The sequence below is a fragment of the Contarinia nasturtii genome, unplaced genomic scaffold (genome assembly GCF_009176525.2).
Source record: "Contarinia nasturtii isolate CC-2019 unplaced genomic scaffold, AAFC_CNas_1.1 Cnas_scaffold_220, whole genome shotgun sequence".
Classification (NCBI taxonomy): Eukaryota; Metazoa; Arthropoda; class Insecta; order Diptera; family Cecidomyiidae; genus Contarinia; species Contarinia nasturtii.
Window position 1 is genome coordinate 568111 of NW_022197577.1, and position 13830 is coordinate 581940.

Genomic DNA, 13830 nt, shown 5'->3' on the forward strand with positions numbered 1-13830 from the left:
TCTCTCTCTCTCCCTCTCTTTATCTTTCGTTTCATGATGATTCCACAATTTGATCGACATATAGATGAACCGGTTCCGATATCGTGGCCGCACCACGGAACGATATCGTTCGAAAATGTGTCGTTGCGTTATGAGAACCAGACCGTGAACATTGTTACGAATTTAAATTTACGGATTCCGGCCGGTCAAAGATTGGGTATTTGTGGACGTAGCGGTAGTGGAAAATCAACGCTTGCAATGGCATTGTTTCGTGTGGTTGACATCGTTTCGGGCCACATTTTTATCGATGATGTCAATATTGCAACAATTCACACAGACGAGATACGAACCCGATTATCAATAATACCGCAAGATGTGATGTTATTTAATGGCACGATACGTGAAAATCTCGATCCAAGCAACCACTATACGGATTTAGATTTATGGAATAGCTTGGAAATGGCCCAATTAAAACCGGTTATTGTTTCGATGGCTGCCGGTCTTGATACACACATTGTCGATAATGGCAGCAATGTATTTAGTGGCGGCGAAAAACAATTATTTTGTTTAGCAAGAGCTGTGCTAAGGGGTTCAGTTTGTCTAGTATTAGATGAAGCGACTAGCTCATTGGATGCATCAACTGAATTAGCACTATTGGAGGCGGCAAATAAAGCATTTCATGGTCGAACCATTATCACAATTGCTGTAAGTAAACACACTCAATCACTCACACTCTTACACACTTATTTGCATTAAATATTTATATATTTATTTTCGTGGCTATTCGGTGCGGAGCTTTGTGATTTATTTACTTTTTTACTTTCGCCGACAGCATCGATTAACAACCCTCTTGAACTACGACCGAATTATTGTCATGGATAATGGTAATATTGTTGAGGAAGGAACACCCAATGAACTTCGGCACAAATGCGCTGGAAAATTTGCTTCAATGTTATACTCATCCATTCAGAGCCACGACTCTTACTTACCTGATGAAAAACTTTAAGGAACATATCCAATAGAGCCGATGGAGTGGTCATATTTCAGCCAACAGTATTTTAGCAAACATACCGTTTTGTGTTGTTTTAACACTTTTCATAAGTTGTCTCGTATAACTACTATGCCAAAGCATTTTGTGTCATATTTCTCTTTATGGTATTTTTTTTTGTCAATTTAAGTTGTTTAGTCGGCTTTGTATCGATATTGTAATTATTGGTTAATGTATAACGCTAAGAAACTATTTAAAACAATGTTTACACCTGGGTTTTATTTCAACAACATTTTTCGATCAATCACAACCTTTCACATGTGGAGTGTGTCGAAGCAAACTTTCATTTTTTACTAAATATATTGTGATACACAGCGTTCCGAAGGGGAAATGAAGTGTGTAGCACACGTATCTCGGCTCACGCATACATTCAAAGCTATCAAATATTTTTATTCTATAGAAATATTTATTGCAATATATTTAGTAAAAAATGAAAGTCTGAGTGTGAAGTATTTGCAGCCATCAATTATAGTTTATATGTAATTTGATAGCTTCTTAAGGTGGCTTCTTAAGCTTCATACATGGACACGGTCGAAATTTAAAGAGGATCCATTTACATATAAAAAAAACTAGCAAATCCGAATCATTTTTTCTAAAAAAGCTAACAAAAGGGGGTTTTTCATTCCACTCCAATCACAATTGTTCACGGTATGCGAGAATTTAGATCAACAAAGAAAAAACGATAGCAAAACGTAAGAATTTGGAACTCGTTGCAAAACTCTTGGAAATTGAAAAAATTTACGCCTTTAAAAATGCTGACCAAGGTCTTTTCGAAGAATTTGTTCAGATGTACTTTCTCAATCCGTTATCCAGGGGATGTAATTCTACCTCGATCCTAGTCAGAAGCTATATGTAATTTGCCACCGCTTTAAATGAATTCATTTCATTTTATTGAGATTAACTTGCATTTCAAACAAAAGTCTTCAAAATATGTCGATTATGTTGATATAATAAGGTACGTATAGTACATTCATTTGACTTTCTTAAATTTAAAATATATTTCATAACATTTAGTGCCTGCACTAATGAGCATATCCATTTTGGATTGGGTACAAAGTGTGATCTTTATGCAAAAATTCGAATCGAAAATAAATTGTACATTTTTTTTGGTGTAAATTTACTCCAATAATTAGTAAAAGAATAAAATATAGTATAAAAATGATAATAAAATTAAAACTAATTTTAAAAATAAGCATCCCATCCAGTAAGTTCATCTGGTGGTTCATCACTGTCACGTGGGTATTCATCGAAGTTTGATAAATCGGTATTATTTTTGATGGGTCTTTTGAGCGGTGCCGTAAGTGTTCTATCTTCTAGTTTGTCCCATTGAAATCCTTCAAACCACCTGAAATCGCAATTAATTCCAAATAAAAAAATCGCATCGAACTATAAACACAATAGATTCTTACGCATGTTTCTTTACGTCAGCAATGCCCTTCTTCTGATATCCCAATCTATCAGTTGGCGTTTGACGACACAAGCCTTTAATGAGATGTTGTGCACTTTTCGGTATTTTATGTGACATGGTTACAACGTCAATACCACGTAGTATCAAATTGTACGTTTTCATATGGTCTTTGCCGCGGAACGGTGGTTTCCCCAGCAAAAGTTCATGAATAAATACACCCAACGCCCAATAATCAACAGCACGATCGTGTCCTTTATTCAATATAATCTCGGGCGCAACGTATTCAGGTGTACCAGCAAAAGTCCATGTTTTCGAATTCGGTCCGACACGTTTTGCAAAACCAAAATCAACCTAGCGGAGGTGAACAAGAAAAAAAAACACAGAATAATTTATTTTAAATTACAGACGATCATTATAAATGTAGAATAATAATTGCGTACTAGTTTGACGTATCCATCGGCGTCAATCATTAAATTTTCCGGTTTTAGATCTCGATAAATGATTCCACGTGTATGTAAATAATCAAATGCTTCAACAACACATGCTGTTACGAATTTTGATGTTTTCTCTTCAAAACATTTCGTTTTCTGAAGTTGTGTCCACACATCACCGCCCAGACAGCATTCCATTAAAAAGTACAAGTATTTTCGATTGCGATAGGTTTTGTACAATCTACGCAAATTGCAAAGGATGAATGATAAGAAAAAAAATGACAAAATAACAATACATTTAGTTTATAAAAAGCGAGAGTGGCGCAAAGAGGTGGAGATGGGGTGAGTAGAATGAGAAACGAAAGGAAAAAAACCAAGGAACAAAAGAAAGAAAGAGAGAAATGGTGCAATTGCAGTCAATATTCACTTACTTTACAATAAACGATGAGTCGCACGATGACATGATGTCTTTTTCACTGTAGGCGTGCTCAATTTGACCTTGGCTTGCTACCTCACATTTTTTCAATATTTTCAGTGCAAATGTTTCTTTTTTATCGTATTGTACGAGTTCCACGCGTCCAAAACCACCAACACCCAACGTGCCTATTATTTCCAAGTCCGACAATTGTATGTGATCATAAACTACATTATCAAAACAAAATGAAACAAACAAATAAATAGAATGAAGGCGAATAAAAAAATGCGTCGCAATGACGCGCTTGAAAATTCCATTTTCTATACTCATCAACTTACGTGGGCTTATGACGTTTTTATTCGGTGCTGGTATAACGATACCTTCTTCATCTGGAATTTGATCGATCGGTTTTTGTTTCAATTCTTCCAATTTTCCAAGATACTTAATGAACGCTCTGTTTAAATGAGAAAGCGAAAAATGAATTTTGGTTTCTATTAGGCAATGTTTTTGAGTTACTCACGATCGGTCCAATGTAAGACACTCAGTGCCCGGTTCATTTGCAATGATATTCGCCATACGACGCGCCTTATTAATTAATGCCTGTTCTCCGAAGTAATCGCCACGCTTCAGCATTCCAACGATACGAACATCGCCGTCATTCATGCGTTTTGTTACCTATAACCAGTATAAATGTCATATTTCGCTCCAAATAATTTTGTAAATTTAAATAGCTTACCGTCACACTACCGCCACGAATGATATAAAACTTATCTCCCTGATCGCCTTGTCTAATAATGGTGCTACTTGTCGCATAAAATTCACGTTTCAATAAATCGCCAATTTTATGTAAAACATCCTCTGAAACGCCTTGCAACACACGAACCGAACTCAAAAATTTAATATTCTGTTCTCTTTCCTGGCTACCAGTTTTCATCATAATTTTTTGAAAAATCTTTCGATCCAACGCCCAAACAAATGCATCCGTTTTTACTTTAATCGATGCAAAACGACGAGCCTTATACAAAATGGCCAATTCACCAAAAACAACACCCGGACCGAATATTTTTATAATTTCACCATTTTTAATGACTTCATATTCACCTTCGGCCGATACATAAAATTGATTTCCACTTTCACCTTCTTTTATCACATAACTATTTGCTTTCAAAACTTGCGGAATCATTGCGTTAACAAGAGCCTGCAATCGTTCTGCGTCCATCATATTATTGAGAAAATCATTGGCAATAATTGCTGATTTTATGAGTTTTTCCGTTTCTTCACTTTTTTCATACACTTTTAAATCCAAATCAAAATCACGCGTACTTTTCTGATCGATACTATCAGCGATAACACCTTCTCTTTTCGTCCGAGATCGTGTTTCATTCTGTTCGTTTAACGCTTCGCTTGTATCGTCGAAATTTGCAAATGAATCATCAAAATTATTGTTGTCGGTACTTTCACCGCCCACCGAATTACTGTGACTTGATTCTGCTGTCGATGTTTTGGTTTCCGTTGATTTTTTCTCGCCCAAAATCTTTACATTTTCTGAAAAACTAACCGATTTATGTGCTTCTTCGATGTCATCGGTTTCAATGCCTGAGTCGGCCTTTTGGCGATCATTTTCGTCGAATAAACTTGATGCAGATGGTTCATGCGTTCGGGGGTATTCATCTTCATAGTATGAATCGTCGAGGGTCTGCTTTGGCACACATTTCATTGATAAGGAATCGGGCAATTCGAGTGGCTTTGGATTTAAAATTTTCTCATAATCGAATTCGTGATTTAGCTCTTTCTACAAAAGCAACATTTAAATAATTATCGAATAAAATTGTTGAAATTGAAAGAAAATAATCGATTTGTTACCTTTTCCGATATAACACCATTTTGATTTGACTCCACGGTCACTTGAGATGCTCGCGGTGATATGCGATTGTTGGCAATGCTACCATTTCGATTTGGTTTTGATTTTCGACCCTTCTGTGATACCTTCTCATCGTCGATTGTGTCCATGTCAAATTCGGCATTTTTCTGAAAGGAAAATGTCTGAAGTTGAATGAGTGAAGTGGTTGAAGTTTACAAAAATCATTGGCAAACAAGCGAAATATTTAGTCTTTTGCGGAAAAGCAACTGCAAAACATTTGATGAATTATTATTTATTTTTCATACACCCATAAGCAAGCTTCATAAGCACAGTGTTGATGTTTGATTAAAATCAAAGCAAAGATTGTTTTCGGTGATAAAAATAAGCATTGAATTTTATGAGATGTTTATTTCCGATACCTTACCAATCACAAATTTTGATTGAACAGACACTTCAAAAGAGAAATATTTGTAACGATAAGAACCATTTCGATAAAAGAATACGATTGGGAAATTTTCCTATCTGCTGATATCATACACACCAAAAGTAGCCTTTATTATCAGTCAAAATGTATTTTGCATAGAAAAAAAAGTGCGACCATGAACGTAACAAATTTGCATGCGAGCAAGGTCAGTAATTTTTATCGTAAGGTTAAAAGAGATGCCGATTTTTATCTTAAATACAATTTTCTATCTCATCATAAATCCACACAATATTTCATAATAATGAACTGTGGCGTTTGCACAATATCATTTCATGCAAAATAATTGACGCCAATTTTATTTCATTTATATCATCATCATCACCGTGTGTTTTTTTCTCTACTCAATGTGTTTTCTTCTATTAATTTATTTACGAATCTAGAATGGAGAAATCCATTTCCAGAATAATTTCGAGAAGAGACGCGCAGATGTGACGAAAATTAAAACAAAAAAAAAAGAGTTTCAAACCAGATCAAGGCTCTTATTTTCAGTTAAATTCGCATGAAACTCAAACCAATTATTATTTGATATCGGAATAGAGTTTAAATGACGCGCATGATATGGGGCGATTCCATATTTTTCATCAATATCGATGATGCTGTCGCACATCACAATCAACCGAACAACTATCGCATTGACGTACTGAAGTGTGTGGCATACACAACCATCAAGTTAATTAAAATCAATAAACAACTAACTATTTCTCTCTTGTTCTACAATATTCAATTTGTGTACGAGCTAAAAATGATTGTGCCAACTTGACTACCACATAGACAAACAATTTTTCAAATGCTTTTCCGAAACAAAATAAAAACAAACACTTGAAGCGTTGCAATGAGAATTTATCACTTTTTACCATTTGGTTGTTCAATGTTTGATGTTTGTTCGAAACTCAATTTTTGCAATTTTCCATCCGTACTGAACCAGCTCTCGACCAGAGACCAGAAAAAAATATATAGCTACAATTAAGTTTGGTGTGTTTTCAAAAAATGTTTTCGCATATATGTAAAATGATGATGGGAAAAAACAATAAACAGTAAATTTCGGCAAGCGAGAGAATGGTGCTGTGATACGCGTAGCGTCACAAATCATCATAGCACCAGTAACAAACAGTGTGTGTGTATTTTATAACTATTTGCTAATCGTTTTTTTTTCTCTCGCATTCACTTGATTTAGAGTATGTACTTTGTTTTTGTTGTTGTTTGCGATTGTTATTTGTGTTTTGCGCGTGTTTAGCATTTGTTGTTTCGCTTATTTCGCCAATTATCAGTTTTATTTTTATTGTACACTCTTGAAAAGCCATTGTGAACGCACCGCCGATTTGGATTTTGTTTAAACAAAATTCATTTTCGGTAATTTGCTATGCATCGATAAATACAATGCGTATGGCATTTATATGGTGTGCGTGTTGGTGATACGCACATATGCATGTGTAAATGACATACATTTAAGTTTTATGTCGACCCATAGAGATACTAAACAATGGTTGCGCCTCGAAATGGGCAGAGATTTCACCGAATTTCGCTGTTAATGTTGTTGGCGGCGGCGGCATACATACAAATATAGACAGTAGCCAAATATCTTATCATGTTTAATTATTTGCAATTGTCAATTACTCGCCTTGAATCTTAATAGACTTTTTAATAGAAAAAAATACACCGAAATCGATTGAACATTCAATAAGGATGACACTCATTACGTTTGACGTTGAATTGACGTCGATATGAGAGAAAAAACGGTTTCTTGAAATTTCTAGATCTTGTTGGATTTCTGAAATTCAAATTACAATTCTAATTATTCTTATAATGTGTGCAAAAAAAACAGCCATTGAAAACAGATGAAACATCGATTAATTCGTTAAATCGACTGTTTCCTGCATGCGATCATCTCGCTTCACCACCCAAAGACAGAATATATATACTATATGGTTGACCGTGCACAAAATTACGAGTTTGATTCCGGTCTAGTTTAATTTATCAAGATGAGGCACGTGTGTATTTAAAAAAGCCTATCTCTCAGCTGACATCGCACTGTCAACAATGTTATCACATTTTGTACATGTGATTTCATTTGCTCACCATCATATATGAATATAATTAAAGTGATTGCATCGCAACCAAAGTTGAAATGAAAAAAAAAAGAGGCGGCTATTTCCAATCGTTCGCAACTAGTAAAACTACTAAAACTAAAAATTATTATTTGAAATTTTCAGAAGAAAAAATTGCAAACCATATTTCTATCGAATTTGAGTATGCATCAGTTTCACACTCGCTTGGAATTTATTGCGAATTTTCTAACGAGCTATTTATTTATTTATTACGTCAGGATATTTTCACGCAAATTTATTTTACATTTTTAAATGTTATTGTTCGTCATATTGTTTAGACTGTGCAACGGCGCATATTTCGTATTTCATTTTATTTTCAAGATGTTTGAAAATACTTGTATTGATAATAACAATTCCAAATGGAAAGTCGATGAAATAATCTAATTTATAACCGAAAATGAAGTGAGAAAAATATACATGTCGAATTGGGTGGGATCATGTTGAAAAACTCAACAATTATTATTAATCAGATAGAATAAAATTGTAAATAGAGAGAGAATGAAAATGTAATTGAGGCGATCGAAAACATCTGGATCGATTTGTGATTGTAGATAATAGCCGAAATCATACATTTCGAAAGGGTTCAAAGTTTCAAAAATGATAAGTTCTAAATTGCGGCTACGTTTTCCATGTCATCGTTAGAAATGAATAATTTACAATTGACACAAAATGCCGCGCGTTCATATGACGTGGTGTGTAAAGTTGTGTGTCGTCGACACCTGAACAAAATCGGCGCTTTGTTCGCGTGAAATCTTATCTAATGTGTGTGTGTTTGGTTTTATTTTCATGTTTACTGCACTCTGTTTATGTGATACATCAAGGGAAGATTGTCTGCTGGAGTGGCACCGTCGGCTATCGTTTATTGTTGCCATTACAAGTGATTTTTTTATATTCAACAATCTCACGAATCGATCACGCTTGAAAATGATGGAGTTAGCAAATAAATACTTTAATTCGATTTGATAGTTTCCATTTTTTTTTCAATAGGCTACTCCATTTTTTCTATATCTCTTCTATTCTGTGATCGATTGGATTGAAATTTAAGCAATTTTATGACGCTTTTTTGATCATTTCGAATGATATATTATAAATCGTTACATCATCTCTTTACTTTGAGATAAAAAGAACCCTCTGAAACTCGGTACAGACGCGAAAGCAATTAATATTTATATATATATATTATTTTTTCTAAATAAAGAGACGTTGACAAAAACAATGAAAGCCATATCCGATTAAAATTGACTGTATATGGTATATGTGAAAATTACTTTTGTGACAACTCCTGGCACCGAATTCAGCACTGGCAAATCGAATGACTTGTGAATTTTGAAAAATTTCGAAAAGCACGACATTTTTATTAGTTTCTTTTCGATAACACAAACACTACCAAAATTAACACTTAAATTCACGTGAATCCAATAAATCTACGTTTAGTTTACACTTGTCGTCGATCGACGTATTTATTCGTGTTTAATTTAACTGTTAAACTATATTAATCGTTCACTGATGTTTCAATGTCACTTGAAAATTCTAATTTGTTTTATTATTTTTGCCGGAGCAGGTTTTTGTTTTTCACTCTCGACAACCTGATACGCTCCAGCCAACAAATCGATTGAAACTGCTTGTATGGAGACGTAAATTTAAGCTAGAGAGTGAAATGCTGTGCACAAAGAAAATACACGACGTACACAGGCAATAAAACGATCACAGACGCTTCAGTTTCGTTCGTATTTTAAATTAAAACTGACATGCTATTATCGGCTGTGGCGTGCGCGATAAAACACTTGCCACTTCTGCGTTCCGACATTGTTTTGTCGTGCAACATGTTGTTCATAACCAAAATACAACACATATCACCCAAAAAAATCCGACGAAATACAGAGAAACAAACAAACACAAATGTGAATTGGTTTGGATGTGAGAATTGAACATTTGAAGAACTGTAATCATCGCGTAAATAATATGGAAGAAATGAATACGAAAAAGAATAGTAAGTAGCACATACATTCGACTGTTGATTAAATTAAAGCGGGTTCGATGCGGTTGTATTGGAATTTTAAATGTTTTCAAGTAGCATGTAATTTTATTTATATTATGTTATGGTATTTGAGATAGAACATTTTGGGTTTTGTTTTACGTTACAAATGCTCATCGATATACTACGCGGCATCACAAACACATTTTCAAACAATCGGTCATGATATGGCCGTAATCAATTCGTATTTATTCTCGCCCATTTCTTTTCACTTTTTGCCCAGTTTTTTGCACAATGTCCGGAATTTTATGATTAAAAATTCAAGTGGCAAAATTTCCCATGCGTATACAATGCTATCGATCTCAAATTGAGATTCTCAAGGACGGTCTATCAACAAAATGGTAATTCAAAACAAATTATTATTATTTATTTGATTTGCTAAAAACGATGGATAACTACGATGTCTTGATGTGCTCAAGTCTGAAATTTTGAAATCAAGAAAATACCCCAATGGGGAAAATGTAACGATATTTCTATAGATGAGTGTGTACATTTTTGTAACGGCAATTTATATGGGAAAGTGTGTACGTAATGTTTCCGATTATATGTACTTAGTACAAAGTACGAAATGTACATGTGAATGGAAACATTTTGTGCACATTTGTCATGTTATTTTTTAGCACATAAAATGCACGAAAATAACCAATTTTTATATACATATTTCCCCATTGGGACTTGTTAATTGTTTTGTGAATTTTTATGACAAAGCGATTGTTACATTGATCACCAATGAAAAAAAATGCCAAAAAGATCGACGAAATATTTTTGCATCAAAAAGAAAAAGTTCTATATTGCGGTAAAACCGGCTCAACTATCATCTCATGAAATGTACATTTTTAACGGTAATTTTATTAATTCAAACTAATAAAATGGTTTAAACATTTTGAAAAATTAATATTGTTAACTTTTTCTATTGATTTTCAATTGTGGTCGTCATAAAAAAAGCAAATTTTTTGTTCATCTATCTCAATATTTATGTGGCATATAATAATCACAATGCTAATTTCATTAGTGGTATGTAATTTGGAATTAGCATAAATATTCATTCATCGAATTGGCGCTATAAAATCAATTTATGGACCTATTGAACCAGAAAAGTGTGCATTTCGCAAATCGATTAAATTAATATAATGTTTTGGCCACAATCCCATAATATTTTTGTCTCTCTTCTTTGGGCTCAACTAGTTTTGTGTGAGTTGGATTTTATGATTTTGCGCGTGAGATTATTAAAAATCTATGTATCGCATGCGGTGATGTGTTAATAGGACACAATGTTGATTTTTTGTTTTGATAAAATCATTTGTAACACCGATTGTCTATTTTCATTTTTGACTCGCTGTCCCAATGGCTCAATAAATTGAAATTTGTATAAACGAAAGTTACAAAATATACAGGCAAACAATATTTTTATCGGCATTTTCGGGCTGGCTCTATTTTCAAACCGATTTCAGTGTAATTTGATTTCATTTTCTATAGATTTTCTGTATATTCGTTTCATAACAATGAATTACCAAAAAAATGTGTGTCACAATCTGATTGCACTAGATTAGATAACTAAAAAAGAAGATCGACCAAAAAAAAAGAAGATCGACCAAATGTATATTGTCGTTCGAACTGGTAAAAGGAGCTGAACTTTTCATTTGGCATCCATTTTACATAATGGCTGAAAAACGAGATCCAGAATATCTTAATACGTTGTAATTTACTTTTACGAAGTGAATTAATAAGAACAGCAATAAAAATTCATAAAGTCAAGTGGAACACAGTGTTTCCATAACGACGATTTTTTTTTTTTTCAAATAAAATACAAATTTATAGTTCGCATTCGTCTAAACGTCTTATTTGGTATATATGACAATTTCGTATTATATTTTTTTAAATGATACCGAACTAGGCTGGAGGCATCATATATGTTTATTGAAGACACAATGTGCGCAAAAAAAAGAGAGAAGAATTTATTAATCAAGTTTTACAATAAATAAAACATCAATTTAGTTCGAGGCGGTTTTTGCCGATTCGCAAACCACGTGAACCATCGCACACATTTTGTCAGCGTATAAATGCATCGAGACAAAAATCACAAATTCAAATTGTGAATCAATTTAATTTATATAGACCGTATATATCATGGCAAAATGTAAACTTTTACGTTACAAATGGGAATAAGTCAAGACAACAATTGTACATTGAATATACAGAACTACTTGTAAAACTATCGAAAATATATATTCAACATCTGCGACTCAAAATTCAATGACGCAAATGGTCGTCGCAACAAATGCCATTATGTCAAATCGATGTTTTATTATTATTGAACGAAGCAAACGAATTCTCATAACGATTTTGCTTCGTTCTGAAATGAATATTGATGGGAGTGCAAACAACAAAGACTTAAATCCAATTATATTTTGAGATTCCGACCGAATTCACAACATAAGAAATTGGAAAGGATTCAATTTCATTTGAACCAAAAGTGAACTTCTTGGATATGCTCCGTTTCGGCAGTCCTAAAAATTGCACTTTGTAGAAAATGTAGCAAAATAAGCATCTTTCCCCCAGGATTCCTACAAAAACCTACATTTTTGTATTGAAAAAAATCTACAACATTTGAACGTCTCGAAATGCTTGATTTAGACACCTTTTCGGAAATGATCGGTAAAGTGGACAAAGTCGTATTTTACTACATAATATAATTTAATTTGTCTTATTCTAATGTCATTTTATTGCTTGTCAAATCTTTTTTTTCATCGACAAATAGAGGATTAAAAAGTCGCGCTATGTTAAGAACTTCTTTCTCGCAGTAATTCAATTTGTCTCTTATTTCAAGGCTGACAAAAAAAACTTTATTGAACTAACGAAATAACAACAGCTGTCGTATAATGGAATAGAAACAGACAGTTTGTGCTGTTTTATTTATTTCATTGCCAAATTGAATAAAAACGCAAAATATGAACAGTTCCCGAATTTCGCGGTGTTTCTATTCTAAATGGAATCGAAAACTTTAACTTCAAAACGTCGCTTTGTTTTCGAACTGAAAAGTGGTGCAATTTTATCTACAAATTGAAATGGAAACTGCCGTTAAGTTTTTAGTCGTTTTTACATGTATTATTTAATTGCTGCTGGAACGAGCTGATGACTTCTTTCATTAAAACGATTATAATTTGATGTCCCTTAGCGGAAGCCAAAGAAAACCACTGGGAAAAAAGTATGTATACCATTTCAATAAATTCTTTCGAACGACATCGATTATGCTGTCTACAACTCTACATTGTGCACCATTATATTCACATCAAATGAATTATAATAATTAATAAATGCTCGTTATCATTTCATATAGGCGGTAACGTAATAATGCGTAATCGTCGTCTCCGTACTAATGAATATGCATACACAATGACAGCTATGAATAATCAAAATTTAATTTGCTTGAAAGTGAGTGTTGAAATGTACACATAGATGTAGTCAGAATTGGGACGACAAACAATGAGAATACAACAAGCATCGAGAACCACTTCAAGAAATTCATATTTTCTTTGGCCTTTTGTAATAGGCACACATACAAACAAAAGGAGAGTACAAGATTGAATTTGAATTCTGTTGTGCATCATGAACCATTCGCAGCTCAGAAGCTTTTATGACAATATGTGAACTTGAGCGCATCGAATAGTTTCTATGGTTTTGATTCGCCTATTTCGCACAAATATTACAGATTATGAAAACTTTTCATTTCCCACATTGCAAACATTGAATATACTAATTGAAAGATAACTTTTAAGAGTTGTTCCTTGTTCGAAATTTATTCAAGAATCTTGTCTTCGTTTCAACAATACATGTATCGTACAATCATTTCTTGTACAATTGTTATGTAATGTTATCTCACATATCTGAGACGAGAAGTCAAATTTTAGTTCAAGCATGTGGAAAATAAAATCGCATAGTTTAGGACGTCTTGATCACGATCTGATCCACTTGCAAAAGACCATCGAATTTGCGCGCAAAAATAAAATAAATATATAATATTTTCTTTTGTCAAATTCTGATTTTATTTAAAAATTTGCGTGCGC

General features: G+C 33.5%; 2 protein-coding genes across 3 annotated transcripts; one reads left to right on the forward strand and one right to left on the reverse strand.

The window, feature by feature from the left end:
* The first annotated feature begins 36 nt into the window (after positions 1–36).
* Positions 37–1233, forward strand: LOC116337214 (ATP-binding cassette sub-family C member Sur-like). The gene is made up of 2 exons (XM_031761611.1): positions 37–684; positions 812–1233. The coding sequence occupies exons 1-2, from the start codon at positions 37–39 to the stop codon at positions 983–985; spliced, it is 822 nt and encodes a 273-aa protein (XP_031617471.1). The 3' UTR covers positions 986–1233.
* Positions 1234–1880: 647 nt separating this feature from the next.
* On the reverse strand, positions 1881–9361 carry LOC116337020 (cGMP-dependent protein kinase 1). 2 transcript variants are annotated; one of them, XM_031761302.1, is made up of 9 exons: positions 9000–9361; positions 5145–5309; positions 4018–5073; positions 3802–3956; positions 3620–3735; positions 3298–3508; positions 2876–3107; positions 2437–2786; positions 1881–2372 (listed from the first exon to the last, which is right to left on the reverse strand). In XM_031761302.1, exons 1-9 carry the CDS (start codon positions 9081–9083, stop codon positions 2210–2212), a joined length of 2532 nt encoding a protein of 843 aa, XP_031617162.1. In that variant the 5' UTR covers positions 9084–9361; the 3' UTR covers positions 1881–2209. The 2 variants fall into 2 exon arrangements, with proteins under 2 accessions (XP_031617162.1, XP_031617161.1); XM_031761301.1 differs by having other exon boundaries at positions 5145–5324.
* Positions 9362–13830: the final 4469 nt, after the last annotated feature.

Coding starts and splice junctions, on each gene's coding strand:
- LOC116337214 (XM_031761611.1), top strand. CDS start 37: ATGATTCCACAATTTGATCGACATATAGATGAACCGGTTCCGATATCG. Junction 685..811: donor GAACCATTATCACAATTGCT/GTAAGTAAACAC, acceptor TTTCGCCGACAG/CATCGATTAACAACCCTCTT.
- LOC116337020 (XM_031761301.1), bottom strand. CDS start 9,083: ATGTCGTGCTTTTCGAAATTTTTCAAAATTCACAAGTCATTCGATTTG. Junction 5,074..5,144: donor ATGGTGTTATATCGGAAAAG/GTAACAAATCGA, acceptor TTGCTTTTGTAG/AAAGAGCTAAATCACGAATT. Junction 2,787..2,875: donor CCGATGGATACGTCAAACTA/GTACGCAATTAT, acceptor CACCTCCGCTAG/GTTGATTTTGGTTTTGCAAA.